Source organism: Pundamilia nyererei, unplaced genomic scaffold (assembly GCF_000239375.1).
Source record: "Pundamilia nyererei isolate P.nyererei 1_Seehausen unplaced genomic scaffold, PunNye1.0 scaffold00169, whole genome shotgun sequence".
NCBI classification, from domain to species: domain Eukaryota; kingdom Metazoa; phylum Chordata; class Actinopteri; order Cichliformes; family Cichlidae; genus Pundamilia; species Pundamilia nyererei.
Genome location: NW_005187570.1, coordinates 945,072 through 960,384, shown reverse-complemented (window position 1 = coordinate 960,384; position 15,313 = coordinate 945,072). Strand labels below are relative to the sequence as shown.

The window sequence follows — 15,313 nt, the reverse complement described above, 5'->3', positions numbered from 1 at the left end:
ACACACACACACACACACACACACACACACACACACACACACACACACGGGTTCAGTATCTTGCCCAAGAATACTCAAGTTTTTGGGAGTCTGGGATCGACTCTGCAACTGTCTGATCGGTAGCTGACCAATCAAATCCAAGACTGTCTGAAACTATGCATCAGATTTGGATCGGCTCATTCACACATTCTAATTATGTGAAACTTTGGCACTGCTTAATTTGATCAACGATTGATCAGCGATTGTAACAGTATGCATCTTAATGACTCTACTTCAAATAGTTACCACCTTGTCCATTTACCTGCTCAATGTAGATGCCATCCAAGGTCTTTACCTCCTGGGCGGTGGTGGAGGATTTGGGTTTGGTGTCTCCGTATCCCTGCAAGATCAATGACAGATGTGATCAATGTTCATCTCCTATCTTACAACAAAACAGCCAATATCACAATATTTCACTTGCATAAACATTGTTCGAATTTGGAAGCAAGTCACTGGTCAAATTCATCTTCATGTGAATGTCAAAGAGATTTTGACAAGACTGTAGCAACACTAAAGCACACTACAAAGTTTCAATGTAACAAGACTGTGGATTCTTATGATCGTTTTCCAATTCATCCTCCAACTTTAATTTTCCTGTGTCCCACTTATTTTAAGTTATATTAAAATAATTTAAGTACTAAGTTGTTTTGCATCCTTTTCGCCTGTTTTCCCTCGCTGCCTACTGAACAGCCATCGGATGGTCTTCTGGTTTTTCGACTTCACAAACTATACAACACACTGATGGCCCTGGATACTCATACTGCAGTCAAAAACAAAAATGCACAAGGTTGGAATCAGGCGGTGGAATAAAATTGTTCTTAGTATACAATGAAGTGCAAGCTGCGCCAAGTTGCAACTCTTACAGTTTAACAAGTCCATTTCAGTCTGGACTGTCAAAACTGATTCCAAAATAACTGACCAATGTGAAAGATGCAATGCCTCTTCTTGTAACCTGAGCCACATGTTTCCACTCCTGGTGTAAAATGAACAAATGTCAGACTGACTATTTCATGATCATGTCTAAGGTTTTAGGGACACGGGTAAATGCGGAGCTTTTCATTGCTATTTTTGGGGGTTCCACTTGTTCCCCTGTAGATTACAAGTCGTTCTCTGTTAGGAAGATATATCCGCCTTCTCTGGAGTTCACTTTTGACTTCCCCAAGTTTTTGTGGCTCAAAGACCAGATTTCTTTAACTGGAAAAGATCAATTTCACATTTAAAAGGCAGCTCTTAATTTCTTTCAAATTTCTTTTATTGGTTACATTTTTCCAACTATGTCTGTAGTTTGTGTATACCCTGTAAGTTGATTCTGTTCATCTTGATGTTTATCATAAATCCCCCCTCCCAACTGGAAAACTTGCTACCTGGCGCACTGCTCTGAGCATGCGTGTTTAAATACTGTCAGTGCGAGTTTCAGGCGAGCAATGAATGAGACTCGCTCGTCGCTTGGATTTTAAGGAGGATGTCAAACAAAATGTGGTAATTTCCAAAACATGCTGTAAAACTATTGCTGCAAACGGAGCAGTGGCATGAATTTATTCCACCAGCTGAATCATCCACTGCAGAATTAAGACTGTTTTACACTCTGCACGCCAACGTCTCCCCACACACCAGCGGAAACGTTAAACCAGCTGTGGCACCTGTGACTGTTCTCGGTCAGTAGTTTTTACACTCAGTATCTAGACTTTTGTTTCTGTAATTTGAGGGCATCACATTTTTTATTTCACAGATTTTATGTTATTAGCACAAAAGAGCATCTGTGTAATTTCAATCGTTTTATTTTGTCTCACAAAATATTGATATTTTCACTAACTAAATTTTAATTTTATTTTAACTAAATGTTACTATTTTAACCAAACAGAACTATTGTTCTGTATGTTTTTTGTTCAGGTTTAAAAACAAAAATAACGACAGATTATGTAGACGATGGCCTACAAAGCTGTTAACACTGGACATGTGATGTCTCATAATGACTCTTACCAGCTCTCCAAATGTGGGCGAGGGTCCCCAGCTGATTGTACTCTCATCTGCAGCAATGATGATGCTGCTCTTCCTGATCGATACAAACATGCAAACAGAGTCAGAGCTACGGATGTAGATAAGAAAACAACAAATAGTCCCAAAAGTGTATGTAAAACACTATTAAAAGTGCTTTACTTACATTAATTGTATTGTAAAGTACTATACATACATATTACACATAGGGTGCTGAATAACGACCCATCTTATCTTAAAGACCTCATAGTACCATATCACCCCAAAAGAGCATTTGGCTTTCAGACTGCAGGCTTATTTGGGTTTCCTTCAGCTTCCTGGTGCCTCTTCTGTGGAACCAGTTCTCAGTCTGGAGTCAGACACCCTCTCTACGTTTAATGCAACAGGTCTATGCTGCTGAAGGCTTCCCATGAGGAGTGTGACATGTTTTTTCTTCACTCTCTTTTTTCATTCACTGTGTTTTTACACCACTCTTCATTTAATCAGTTATCCCTGAACCTTGTTCTGCCAGAGGTTTCTTCCTTTCAAAAGGAAGTTTTACCTTCCCACTGTTGCCAAAGCGCTTGCTCAAAGGAGGTCATGTGAGCGTTTTCTCTGTATTATTGTAGGGTCAACTGTTGTTTTGATTTGGAGCTATACAGGTTAAACTGACTCTAATATGCATATGATAATATATCTGTGTGTGTGTGTGTGTGTGTGTGTGTGTGTGTGTGTGTGTGTGTGTGTGTGTGCACAGTGAACCTTCAAAGGTCAGTCTATAAATCAAAGCGTGAGAGAACTGACCCTGAGGAACTGTCCAATTAGGGCAAGATAATCCCAAAACCAAAAAATACTGCCGGCTGTGAGTGGTACCCCTCAGCTACACCTATGGCATCAATATAAAAAAATCCTAGGCGACTTCCTTCCTGACTTATCACATTCACAATATTTTCAGAAAACGTGCCTTGTGATCTTGAGGTGGAGGTTTAAACTTATCTGAGGTTTCTAGTAGATACATCTATGGTATGAATCTACGTGAGCTTGTTCTTGAGTTATCACATCAACAAACCGTCCACGCTGTCCACCCACCTGGTGGGGTCCCCACAATACTCAATCAGGCTTTTATGGCTGAAGGGTAATAAAAACCAAAAGAAAAAAACGAAACAAGTGACGACAGCACTCACCCACATGCCAGGCTGCGGATCTTCCAGCCACAAAGATCCTGCACAGCTTTGGGGTACATGGTTGACTCTCTAGAAGTATTGGTCACCCCCCAGAAAAACAGCCCACCTGTAAAATACAACATGTACAGATTTATACGTGTGCTCCTCTCACACCTCTCATTAAAATTGTAGTTTCTGTAAACAACCTTGCAAAGAAAAAAAAAAGTTTTCTGTTCTTTAGAAGACAGAAAGTTAAAGAAGCCTTTCTTTTTCACGATTACTTCTTTATGGTTTCAACAATTTGAATTCATTAAAAATGGAAAATAATAATCGCAGCTTGTAATGGCTTTTTGTAGCAGGAAATAGCCATGGTACAGTTTTTGTCCACTAGGGTCTGAATGGCATACACGTCATCATCTGCTAGGCTTCTGCTTCAGTGACGTCTGAGGGAGTCCATCCTCTTTATGTTGAAGAACTGGTTTATATTTAATTGATTTAATTCTTCGTTCTGCCAGTGTAATCTTATGCAAATGACTATAACACAAGTCTAAAGTATGAGCAGACTGATAGGCGCCTCTTTTATGCTCCTAATTTCCTTCAAACAAATTTACTGTGCAGCTACAAAGTTACATTTTAACTCCATGAGACTTGTTTCTAAAATGCATTCGGTTTGTGTAAACTGTTGATGGAATGGACTGGTGGGCACATGACTTCACTTTCCTGAACATCCAAGTTAAACAAGAATCTGTGAAAACTAACAGTATCAACGTTCATGCAACCTACTTGAGCGAGACTGTTTAGAGATCTTGTTGCAATGTGACATACCCATCTCGCTGACAGCAAACGAACATTGGTAGCCTGCATAGATCTGACTGGCACCACGGCCAGGAAAGTCAAACAGCTTGACCAGCCGGGGAACCATCTCATCCTTCTGTTCGGTGTGACCGAGGCGCCCATAGCCGCCAAAGCCCCAGGTGAACACGCGCTTCTGAGAGTCCAGCACCAGCTGAAAACACAAACAGCAGCAGTTTGTAAACCCTTTTGCAAAATTAAAAAAATCAATCAATCAATCAATCACTGGCCATCTAATTTGATTTGCTCCTGATAAGACTTCTGGGAATCCTCTCACCGTGTGATTAGCCCCGCAGGCCACGTCTCTCACAACCACGTTAGGCACAGGCATGATCTGGCCATCCTTGGACTTCTCAATGAAGATCGCGACACGACGAGGGATGAGCTCACAGTCGAACTCTATGCGCTGGGCACGAGCTATGAACTTTCCATCACTGTTGTGGCCTGCAGTGACAGAGATGCAGAACAATAAAAAACTAATGGAGTTTATCGTTCCCAACACATCAGTGCTTTCCAGTGCACAAACTACACTACTGTGTCTACATGATAACATATCCCGTGGTATGAATTTCAGAATTCTATGCCACCTCATTCTCAAGTTATCACATTCACAAACTTGGATGTCCATGCTGTCAGCCCAAGTCTAACCTGGGAAATTCACCATGATGAAAATCATTTGCGTGCATTTAACTACAGTTTTCTAGAATAAATCAGCAAGAAAGGTTTTGTGAAACACATCAGTGATGGTGAACTGTAATGGGCTCGATATAAAATGTCATTTCATCTTGATAAGTGTGTAGTTTGTTAACATATGAAAACACTTTATTTACCAACCCAAACAGATGCACCTATGGTATCAATTTCAAAATCTCGAGTTAACACATACACAACATTTTTGGAAAACTTGACCCTGAGGTTGAGATCGCTGAAATTAAAACTGCTCGAAGTTTTAGTAGATGCACCTATGGTAACAATTTAAAACTCCTAAATCGCTGAGGCGTGAAAACTGGTGTCATTGCAAACAATCTTCTGCAGCCTTAAGCAGTTTTAAACTGTAAACAATGTTAAAACATGAAAACACTGTGCTGAGAGCTTACCCAGCTGTCCATACTCTGGGCAGCCGAACGAGTACAGGTTTCCTTTGCAGTCCACCACCATGCTGAATTCAGCACCACAAGCCACCTTCACCAGGGGCTGCCCATTGTAGGAAATCTAGAGAGAAACACAATTCAGTTTTATTTATATAGCGCCAAATCCCCACAGTTGCCTCTAAGTGCTTAATACTGTATGGTGGCACCCTAAAATAATGGAGCGAAAACCACAACAATCAGACAACCCCAGCAGCCTAACCCCATCACAGCAAAACTAAGGGAGGTTTCAGGGTAATCCGATCCAGCCCCAACCAGCTTTATTAAAAACGATGCTTTAAGCTTATCTTAAAAGCCACGAGTATATCCGTCTCTTGACTGACTGGTTCAACAGAAGAGGGACCTGAAACCTGAAGGCTCTCTCTCCCACTCTACTTTTAAATAGCCTAGCAGGCAGTCTGAGAGGAAGTGATATGGCTCAGCACGAGTAACAATAACTTTAATTGTGTATCACATTTTAACTGAATTTGTGCTTCACAGTTTGAATAAAAGACACATTAAAATTATACATGTTCAGACATACAGACCAACCACATGGGGTAAAACATTCATTCCAACATACACACTTAGATGTAAACTACAGCCCAAAATAAAGAGGAAAAGATTAAGGGAACGCTAACCTATAAATGTGTTTTCAGCAGTCGTTTAAAAGAAATCTCACGCTCAACCTGACAGGGTGTTTGGGCACCACAGCCTCACCAACATAATGTTAGGAGACCCTGGTTAGAGGATTGGACAGGTCAGCCGCAATGGTAAGCTCTCTGAAGTTTACCAATGGCGGCTGACTAATCAAAGGTCCTGGGACCCTGTTTCTCAGCTCATTCCAGGTGCTGCATGTTTGTTTTTTTATTACAGGTACAGCAGTTTGCCATACATTATACAGAGCTCAAGACTAACTTTTTTTCTTAGGTGCATCAGCACAAAAGTTGGGTGCACCCAAATTTTTTTGACCGCATCACATTCTTTACTTTGAAAGGGCCTGCTTCACCGCTCCACTTAAGATCAAAGTGGTATGTGGCCCGTGATGTAAAATGAATTTGATACACATCGATCATAATTTAAGACCAATGCATTAATTAATCAAAGGAGTAATTAATCATATGATTATTGGGGTTTTCTCTGTATTATTGTAGAGTGTTTACCTTACAATATATGTGCCTTCAGGCAACAATTTGCTACATTTATACAACACTGTTTCTGATGCTGGATTTAAGAAATTAGTTCGCTTTTAAAACATGTAAATGTTTTGTTCTTATGTATCACTTTTCTACTCTGCAGGAGCGCTCAAAGTTCTTTATACGATGCCTCATTCACACCTCTTCACACAAGCACTGTTTCAATGCAGAAGTGCTTTCTCTCTAACATTCACACACATTCATGCTCTGATGGATGCAACAGAAAGCCACTCCTGTTTGAGGATTCTGACAAGAGGCGGCAGCGGTGTTGATTCATTTAAATTAACCACCTCACTGCTGTAACCAGGTTTCTAGCAGGCAGAGTAAATCAATAACTTGATTAAATAATTAATCATTTACTCACAAAGACTTAGAAGAGCGAGACCACTATAGAGTAAGTTGTGCACAAGAAAACTATAATCCAGGCAAATAATTTCATTTCACAGGATCAATTAAATTCCTTGCATGTAAATTCAATAACCTGCATGTGAACTTAGCAGCCACATGCACAAAGAAGCCACTGTCTACGTGAGTATGTCTCCTTGGTGCACTGTTGCAGTTTCACAGTCTGTGGGTAGCTCTCTGCGCTCTAAATCCTGTATGCACAAATCAACTGATTTCTGAATGTTGGAGGCAGAGCACAAAGGAAGGAGGTGTCCTGCTGTGGTCACTTTGATGGACTGTTCAGGTTACAGCTTTAAACTGAGTTACATCGCGGCAGCGCCGTAAGCGCCGTTTTAAACCATATTTGTTTACAATTTGGAAAATAAAGTTAGCAGAATTAACGATCCACAGTCATTGTTTGCTGTGTAGCAGAGGAATTGCTGACAACCAAAGGATTCTAAGGTAAACTATGAAGCCACTGCACTGCTGTCCCATTAATTAACAATTTTGTTTTTGTTTGATAATTTTATATAATTGTTTTGAGTTTGTTTTTGTTATTTTGAAACCATAAAAGCTATGGAATAGCAGATTAACTGTATTCATTTCCTGTGACTGACGAGACTTGGACAGCAGTGACACCTACACCACCACACTTTATCATCTGATAAAGGAAGGAAAAGTACGAGTTACACCCTGGCTTACCAGTGCTGGGGTGAGGACTGCATCAGTCTGGTTGCCCTGACCAAGCTGGCCCAGCTTGTTCTCTCCAAATGAATACACAGCGCCATCCTCTGAGGAGACAGAGTACCATCAGCAAACATGTTAAAAGCACAGAGCCATTACCGACTGGATTTCAGTTTGGAAACATCCTTCGATGACCTGTGCAATCAAACCAATAATGCGTAATCCAATCCCAGAATACACTGGTGTTTTATTTCAACAAGCGGCTGTATTACACGATCTTGTGGCTGTTCTGCACAACCACTGAAAACAGCTGCTGTTGTGCAAGGAAAACCCACACAGTCCCCAGTTAAGCCTACCTGTGAGTGCCAGGGTGTGATTGCGTCCACAGGCTACAGAAACAATAACATGCTCTGCCAGGGCCTCGATTAACTTGGGAGCTTCCAGGCGCTTGGTGTCTCCATGACCCAGCTGACCTTTGTCATTACGACCTAAGGAAGCAGGAAGACAAGCTCAGTGTCTGATAACACAACCAACACAGACAACCACTGTGCATGTTACTTACCCCAGCTCCACAGCTTGCCCTCTGTGGTTATGAAGAGACTGTGAGCAGCACAGGGGCCGGACACCACGCAGCTAACCTGGACGTCATTTAGGCAGCCATAACGATGAGGGCCCCAGAGATTTTGGCCCAGGTTGCGGAAAGCAGCTAAGAAACACACACAGAACCCGTGTCAAGACCCCCCACACACACAAATGCACAACACTGGCACAACCAGTGTTGCCAACTCCTCATTAAGGAAAATCGCTATTGGCTGTCCTAAAAGTCGCTAGAAGTCGCTAAATGACGTCATTGCCTAATTTGCATAATTGGTCATGCTAATCTAATTGTAACCTATGTTGTTGGAGAGAGAAATAACATCGTGGAAGAGACATAAAGTGAGTAAAAAACATCCTAAATGCATTTAGAGTTTATTTAGAACTACAAATTAAATTTATTTTAGCAATTATTGTTTTTTTTAATGTCACAATTCCAACCCTGCTCCTTTGTCCTTGGACCGGCAAAAGTGACCCGAAATAGGCACTCTGGTGGAGTTACTTTGTGTGTGTGTGTGTGTGTGTGTGTGTGTGTGTGTTTATAAGTAGTTTTAAACCTTGTGATCCACAAAACAGCATAAGAGTAAAAGAGTAAAAGAAGAACTGACTGCGTTACAGCACCCGCTGCTTGTTGAGAGTAAAAGCGATATACACTTTCACATCTTTTTTTTAGTGACTTTTTTTTTTAGAAAAAAAGTCGCTAAGGGGTCTGAAAACTCGCTAAATATAGCGACAAAGTCGCTAAGTTGGCAACACTGGGCACAACGCTCCCTCTGTACCTTATTCTGTTCATAAACACTGCATTCTTTAAGAATGCTGACATTTCTATAAACGGAGCACAAAAAAGAACGTTTGTGTTTGATCATTTCTTGTAACAATACTTCTTTGTAATAACTAAGGTGCACGGTTGGCTTAGAGAACTTTAATAGTTTAACTGCACAAAACATTGTCAAAAAAACAGCGTTGACTGTATTTATGTGCCAAGTCAAAAATATACTTTCTAAAGAAAATATTTTTGTTAAATGCAAAAATATATAAATAATGTCAAGTGCAGTCAAAGCTTAACATTTTTATTGGTCTGTGGAAAAAATGTTATATTTTTAAATAAATGCAATTTCATTAACACAATATTTTATATTATTTCAATTTTATTTTATTCAAAAAATATTTCAAGTGGATGTGGTCTGACACTGCCCACGGCCCCCTTTAGACTCACCCTTCAGTGAGCTGTGTAATATAAACATGCTAAGTTAACAGTTCATCTGCTGACTTTAACGGAGGATTTTTCACTGTGTAAAACAAACAGCGGTGGAGACAAAGTTTACTTTTCTTCAGGTCAGCGTTTGTTGATCAGGTGGTTTGATGAGGACTTTGTTAGCTTTTCCCAGTAAAAGGTTTTAATGGCGATTACAGGAACAGTGCCGCCGGTCAGCCCGACCTCCCGATGTTATCAGCTCCACCTCTCTGCTCTTCTCCGGTGTATAAACAGACTCTAGAGTGACGAAAAACTAATAAAATGCACCTGGAAAGTGTGGCGCATTATGGCGTGCATTTTTAAGGATGCACTATTCAAAAATCCGTGACAACCACCTCAAAAAACCAACTTATCATACATCTAGTTTCCTTTGAAAACTGCAAGTGGCCAGAGTCAGGAAAGACTGAGAAATCCACTGCTGCAGCTGAGCTGTGGTGTCTTTCAGGGAGAGCAACAGCTTCCCACTCCTGCTGATACACCAGGACAGCAGTGAGAGGAGCCAGCCAGCTGAGAGATGGAGAGCAGAATAGACACGCTGTTGTGCCTTTATCAAAGACTGATAGTTTAAAAATAGTTACCCGTTTTCAGGTAATATTTAAATAATTCTGTCATTAAAATGGGATGTTTTCAGTCGTGCTCAGGTCCTACAAGCAAAAAGTAAACAGGTAGTTAAACCTTCGACAACACTTGAAACATCCAGTTACATGAAACATGGTGTATTCTGGATTATACTACTGTTACATCTATGTATTTGTTGCATGTTATTGTTGCAGATGTCAAATGCTTTATATATTTTACAGTAAGTTCACAATGATGATATTCATTTGCATCATCTCTGCGCTGTTAGAGCCGTTTAAGACTGATATCTTTTCCATCTGGCTTGAAACAGTGCACACATACAAGTACTCCCAGTGTCACGCGAGCTTTTATTTCCTAAACAAAACTTACACTTTAATTTTTTTCCCCCATTTATACTTCCTTTGCAAAAAAATATGTTTGTAAATTCTGGATTTGACATAACCAAATAGATTGGAATATAAATACTCACTTCATGTAGTTAACACCATCATCAGCTGGTTAAATAAACAAGCCCATTCACTCATTTGGGGTCCAGATGTCAGCATGAATGAACCTATTTCAGACTCTTTGGCTGCAATGATTTTTTTAACCCCAGGATCACACACTGTGATGTGTACGGCCAGTTCATAGTGAACAGGCTGCATCATCAACTGACTTCTCTACTGCAGATGTAAACTAATCAACCACTTATTGATTTTGTCTGGGTCTGTATGCCCCTGCATCAGTTCTGCACCATAATGAGAACAGCAGTCAGGTAAAGACAAGAGCATCCACACAGCAAACAAAAGCACTCACATGCACAGAGAGTGCTTTTTCTTGGAGCCAATTTCTTTTCATGTTGTTTGGGAAACTGTTGCAGTCATTTATTGAAAATTTTGAAAATAAATGAAAATACAGGAAGCACAAAGTCTGTGCAGTTCTAATGAGCTTGAAATGAATATTTGATACGTCTTTGTTCTTTGCTCTCCTCTATGAAGATAACACCACACACTGCTGCATCTCTCTCGACCTCCTACATAGATACCAGATATTGTAAATTTGCATTTGTCACTCCTTAAGACCTGCTGTCACTGAATTTTGAGGAAGCTTGTGAGAGCTTTCCTTAGTAAATCAAATTTTTGCCGTTTCTGTCTTGAACAAAGGTGACGACAGGATTCAGGAAAAGTTGACTCTAGAGGGTAAAGAATGGCTTCTTGACAGCCACACGTCTACTTCTGATGAGGCTTGGCATACAGTAGACGGATCAACTGACAGGCCAGATGCATCTTTTAGATCCTGTGTTGAGTCTTTGCTTGATTATGTTCCTATTTCTTATGGACATTAGTTCTTGAAGATCTCTGAAAGCTTGGAGGATTATTGTTTACAATATTAAGCAAAGTATAAAATAGAAATAAGACGGCTCAAGATTTTTGAGGAATCATTTTCAATGAGTAATTAGTACTTTTAACTGGTTGTAATGAAAGATACAATCAATGTGACTCAAACTGCTCCAATGTTACAGGCTTAAAGCTTTCAACATGTCCTGATGTTGTCTCCACACTCTCAGATGTCCAACTAGGGGCTAAATTTGACGAGTACCTGGAATCTAGTTAAGTGCTAGTGGTTCAGCTTCCAGTGCAACAAGTCTGCAGCAGTATATCACAGCTGATAACATTTGTCTAGATGATGTTCAATGATTTCTCTGCCCAGGATATGCCCCTAGTGCCCCTGAAGACAACAACACAGGGACTTGATATCTACAATATGGTGAAGAGATTCTTCATGGAGGAAAAAAAAAAGAAGATACCAGTGAAAAAGCTGTTGACGTAACTACAAATGGAACAGGCGTCATTGTGCAATGTAAAAATTACACAGATTTCCCAACATTTCTACATTACCCCCGCACCATTCAGCAGCAGGTGATACATGCAATATGACAACTCCCATCATAGAGATCATAATTAGCATCTGGAACTTTTAGCTGAATATGGTAACCTGTTACAAAACACAAAGATCCGATGGTGCAGGCGGGGGCGAGTTTGGCAGTGTTTTTGTCACTTTTGAATTCAATGAGTTAATGCAAACCCAAGATGAAGACATCTCACTGGAAATGCATTTAAAGCTACGATGAAAATTCTCTCTGTACATTTACAGAGGAAGAAAAAAATCCCTGCACTTTCCCTCTGTGCAGTCAGTGCTGAATAACAATGCTTCTGCATCTGGGGCTTTGGACGAAGCTGCAGACAAGTACGCTCAAGTCTTAAACAGACTCGGGCAAGAGTTTGAGAACAGGTTTAGTGACTTTGATCGACTTGAGCCATGTGTGTGTTAGTCATCTGAAATCATTTCATGTAAGTGTACACGACATGCACTGCTGAACAGCTAAGTTCAACTTGGATGCTGAACAAGATTAAAATCCTAACAAAATGACCTCCACACATCTCAAGACTCACTCAGAAGTGCAGTGTTGTTTATATTGTAAAAGTGGGAAACCAGGCTTCCCACTAACAGATATTTACAAAGACGTTTTCAGTAAAAGACGCTGTAGTTCTGTTAAACTCAAATATTGTACAAAAATGTGATCAGTTCAAATAAAAAAAATGTTACATGATTTGAAGTTGTGACAGTTAATGGTTTCTTAAAGAAAATTATTTTAGACAAAATGCTACAAATGTGTTCATTCATACAAAACTGTCAAAATATTTACAAAAATATCACAAGTGGAAACAGACTTTCAAATGTTGATACAGAAGATTCGCACAAATAAACAATGTTGTGTATTTAAATCTGCGTTCCCCAAATAATTGCAAATATTAATTCTGGGGAATCCTCGACACTACTGTGATCAGGTCACCCGCTCTCAGATAGAAATATTAGCACTAAAGGGGAACAGCTAAACTTTGTTATTCAAGATATCATACAAATAGCACCTTGTACTACTCTGTATGCTTCAAGTAACTCTCAGTTTAACAAAAGGTCGGTGACCCTTGACCTAAAGCGCAGTATAGGTTGACCTCACAACTACCAGCACCATGGAAGCTCATGAAAGGTGTGTTTGTATCAAACAACAGACAAACTGTTTGATAGAATAGAAAGGTAAAAATAACATTTTGTAGCTTTGATTATGCACTGAAGCCTTTTCTTGATAAAAAATAGTTTCTCTAACAGGCTCAGGACTACAGTGTGCACTCTCTGTACAAGGACCTCAGGAAGCTTCTTAATCACGCCATCATCACCAAAATATTAAAAATGACTAGATGAGTCATACTCCCTAAGAAAACAGGATACACGTGGCCATGCCAACATACAAAAACTAGACTATCCTGCGACACAGGTACATTATAGGATAGCCATTTGAATGGTGTTTACCTTGCTGTTTGGGAACCTCCTTTCTTCCAATCAAATCCCAGTTGGTTGCCCCAAAGATGAGCAGTTGGCCCTTTACCTTTGGGCACTCGAGTTTCTGCAAAAAGAGGACAATAACTATAAAAAACAAACAAACAATGAATAAACAAAAAATAAATCTAATCTAAATTTCCTGGGTCAAAGGGAAAAGTAGGTTTTATTTTGTATTATTATTTAGCAATAACCAAACAGGGACAGCTTTAACACAAACTTTTCATACAGCAAATATTTCTTTTTAAACAAGAAAAACAATGAAAAAATTCTGATTAAATTTCATATTACAGGTCAGGCTGTACTATGAGAAGGGAAAAGCATAAACACACATGCTGATGAAAAACAACAAAGAAAGGCGAACGGTTTGACTGACGGTCATTATCAGGTAATAACTGAGAAATGTTTGTAACACAGAACACTTTAAATTTCAAAAACCAGTCAGTCTATGTTTGATCAAACGCACTATTTTCTCTTTCACGTCGTCTGCCACAGTGACCGGTTGGAGACCAGACTTGGTGGTGGGTTTGCCGGATTTCTTGTTGTTTTCCTGCTCAAAGTCAAACTCGTCATCACTGCTGAAATCCCTCTCTCTCCTTTTCCCGCTGGCTCGCTTCCTTTTCATCCCACCATTCCCTGAGACATCTGTCACCTTCTTGCGTGGCATCTTTCAAACTCAAGCTGTTTTCTGTGGAAAAGAAGAAACCATAGTGTTATTCAGACCACATGGAAACTTAATTGTCAAAGAAACAAAGGCTGTGGAAAAGACCAAACGAAGGCTTGTTGAATAAAACTACTAACGTGTTAAATTACAGAAACACTTATTTGAAGTACAGCACAACACAATAAGATGTGAATGAAAAACCCTGTGCAGGAGTTAATTACCAAAAACTTCAACTCATTAAACTCGTGGGCTGGTTATGGCGGAATGGACGTTATTAAAAATAACTAAATGCTTCAAATCGGTCTTTTGTTAACGTAAACTTTGGCGAATTGGCGAACTTCACTGGCTACAAGTTCACACGCTTGAGTTGATGCTGCCAGCACTATATGTGTGCCGTTATATAAGTTTGCCACATTCAAGAAGCCCTAATTCATCTCTATTGTTACGTACAAGCTAATAAAATCTCTCCGGTTTTCTTAAATTACATTCTTAGTGGCTGTCTAATACTCGGCTATTCGACATTGGCGTCGGGGGAAATACACAAACAAAAACAACCACCTAGCTTGTTATGCACACACAAAAAACCCCAGCAAACTATAACAGTGCACCGTTTTAAGTTTGCGAGCTAGCTGCTAGCCTCATTAGGCTGAGCGGCTAACCTCTGTCGCTCTTTGTTCACATAATGGTCGGGTACCAAGCTAGCTGATGTGCTAACACACGGCGTACGAAGTTAAATAGTTAGCCGCTACACAAACAAGCTGCGCAAAGTTTGTATATTGTACGAAAACACCAACACTCTCGAACCCACCGTAAAATAATATCACATAAAATGGGAAAAACAGACGACTTGATAGGTTTCATTAAGCTAACGTTACCTCTCTACTGTATGCTAACACACATCCTAAATAAAGACATAAACACAAACACTCTATAAAACGATGATACAACATAAAACTTTATCCACGTTTTCTTGGCTGGAAATATTTTTTAATAAGCCCAGGTACAATCTGTGTGATTTCGGGAAATATCATTATTAATTTTAGACAACTAAAAATAAATCAGATACCGGCGATTTCCTGATTCAGCGGCTCTCTGTCCGTCTCTGGTTTGATTGATTTGAACAAAAGAAGCTGCAGTCTGCTTTTACACCACGTGGTCTGTTTTTCGTATTCATACAGGAAGCCGATACACACAGGGGTGCCGCCGGGTGATATGGGGCCCCGTGAAGAAAAACAGCACTGTGGCCCCCACCTCGTTCATATTGCAAACCATGCGAGCCCAAAAATATAACACTGTGCAGACATCAATATTCTGCTTGGATAATTACATTTTATGACTCTGTGCAAGCTTGATGAGATTTTTAATGTTAATGTTTGCTAATGGTTGGTACCTTATACTAAAAATGAATAAAATATACCTTTACTACT

The 15,313-nt window shown here is 39.8% G+C and overlaps 1 protein-coding gene across 1 annotated transcript in view; it reads right to left on the bottom strand.

The window, feature by feature from the left end:
* rcc2 (regulator of chromosome condensation 2) overlaps positions 1-15,065 on the bottom strand; it is a 16,352-nt gene extending 1,287 nt beyond the window's left edge. Inside the window, exons 1-12 of the mRNA XM_005745890.1 lie at positions 14,953-15,065; positions 13,689-13,910; positions 13,196-13,289; positions 7,982-8,125; positions 7,776-7,907; positions 7,438-7,526; positions 5,126-5,240; positions 4,306-4,472; positions 4,002-4,182; positions 3,198-3,303; positions 2,020-2,092; positions 302-379 (exon numbers count right to left, since the gene is read on the bottom strand). Of these exons, the coding sequence (XP_005745947.1) occupies positions 302-379; positions 2,020-2,092; positions 3,198-3,303; positions 4,002-4,182; positions 4,306-4,472; positions 5,126-5,240; positions 7,438-7,526; positions 7,776-7,907; positions 7,982-8,125; positions 13,196-13,289; positions 13,689-13,889 (1,380 nt within the window). The 5' untranslated portion in view covers positions 13,890-13,910; positions 14,953-15,065. The remainder of the gene's footprint in view (positions 1-301; positions 380-2,019; positions 2,093-3,197; positions 3,304-4,001; positions 4,183-4,305; positions 4,473-5,125; positions 5,241-7,437; positions 7,527-7,775; positions 7,908-7,981; positions 8,126-13,195; positions 13,290-13,688; positions 13,911-14,952) is intronic.
* Between the last annotated feature and the right edge of the window lie 248 nt (positions 15,066-15,313).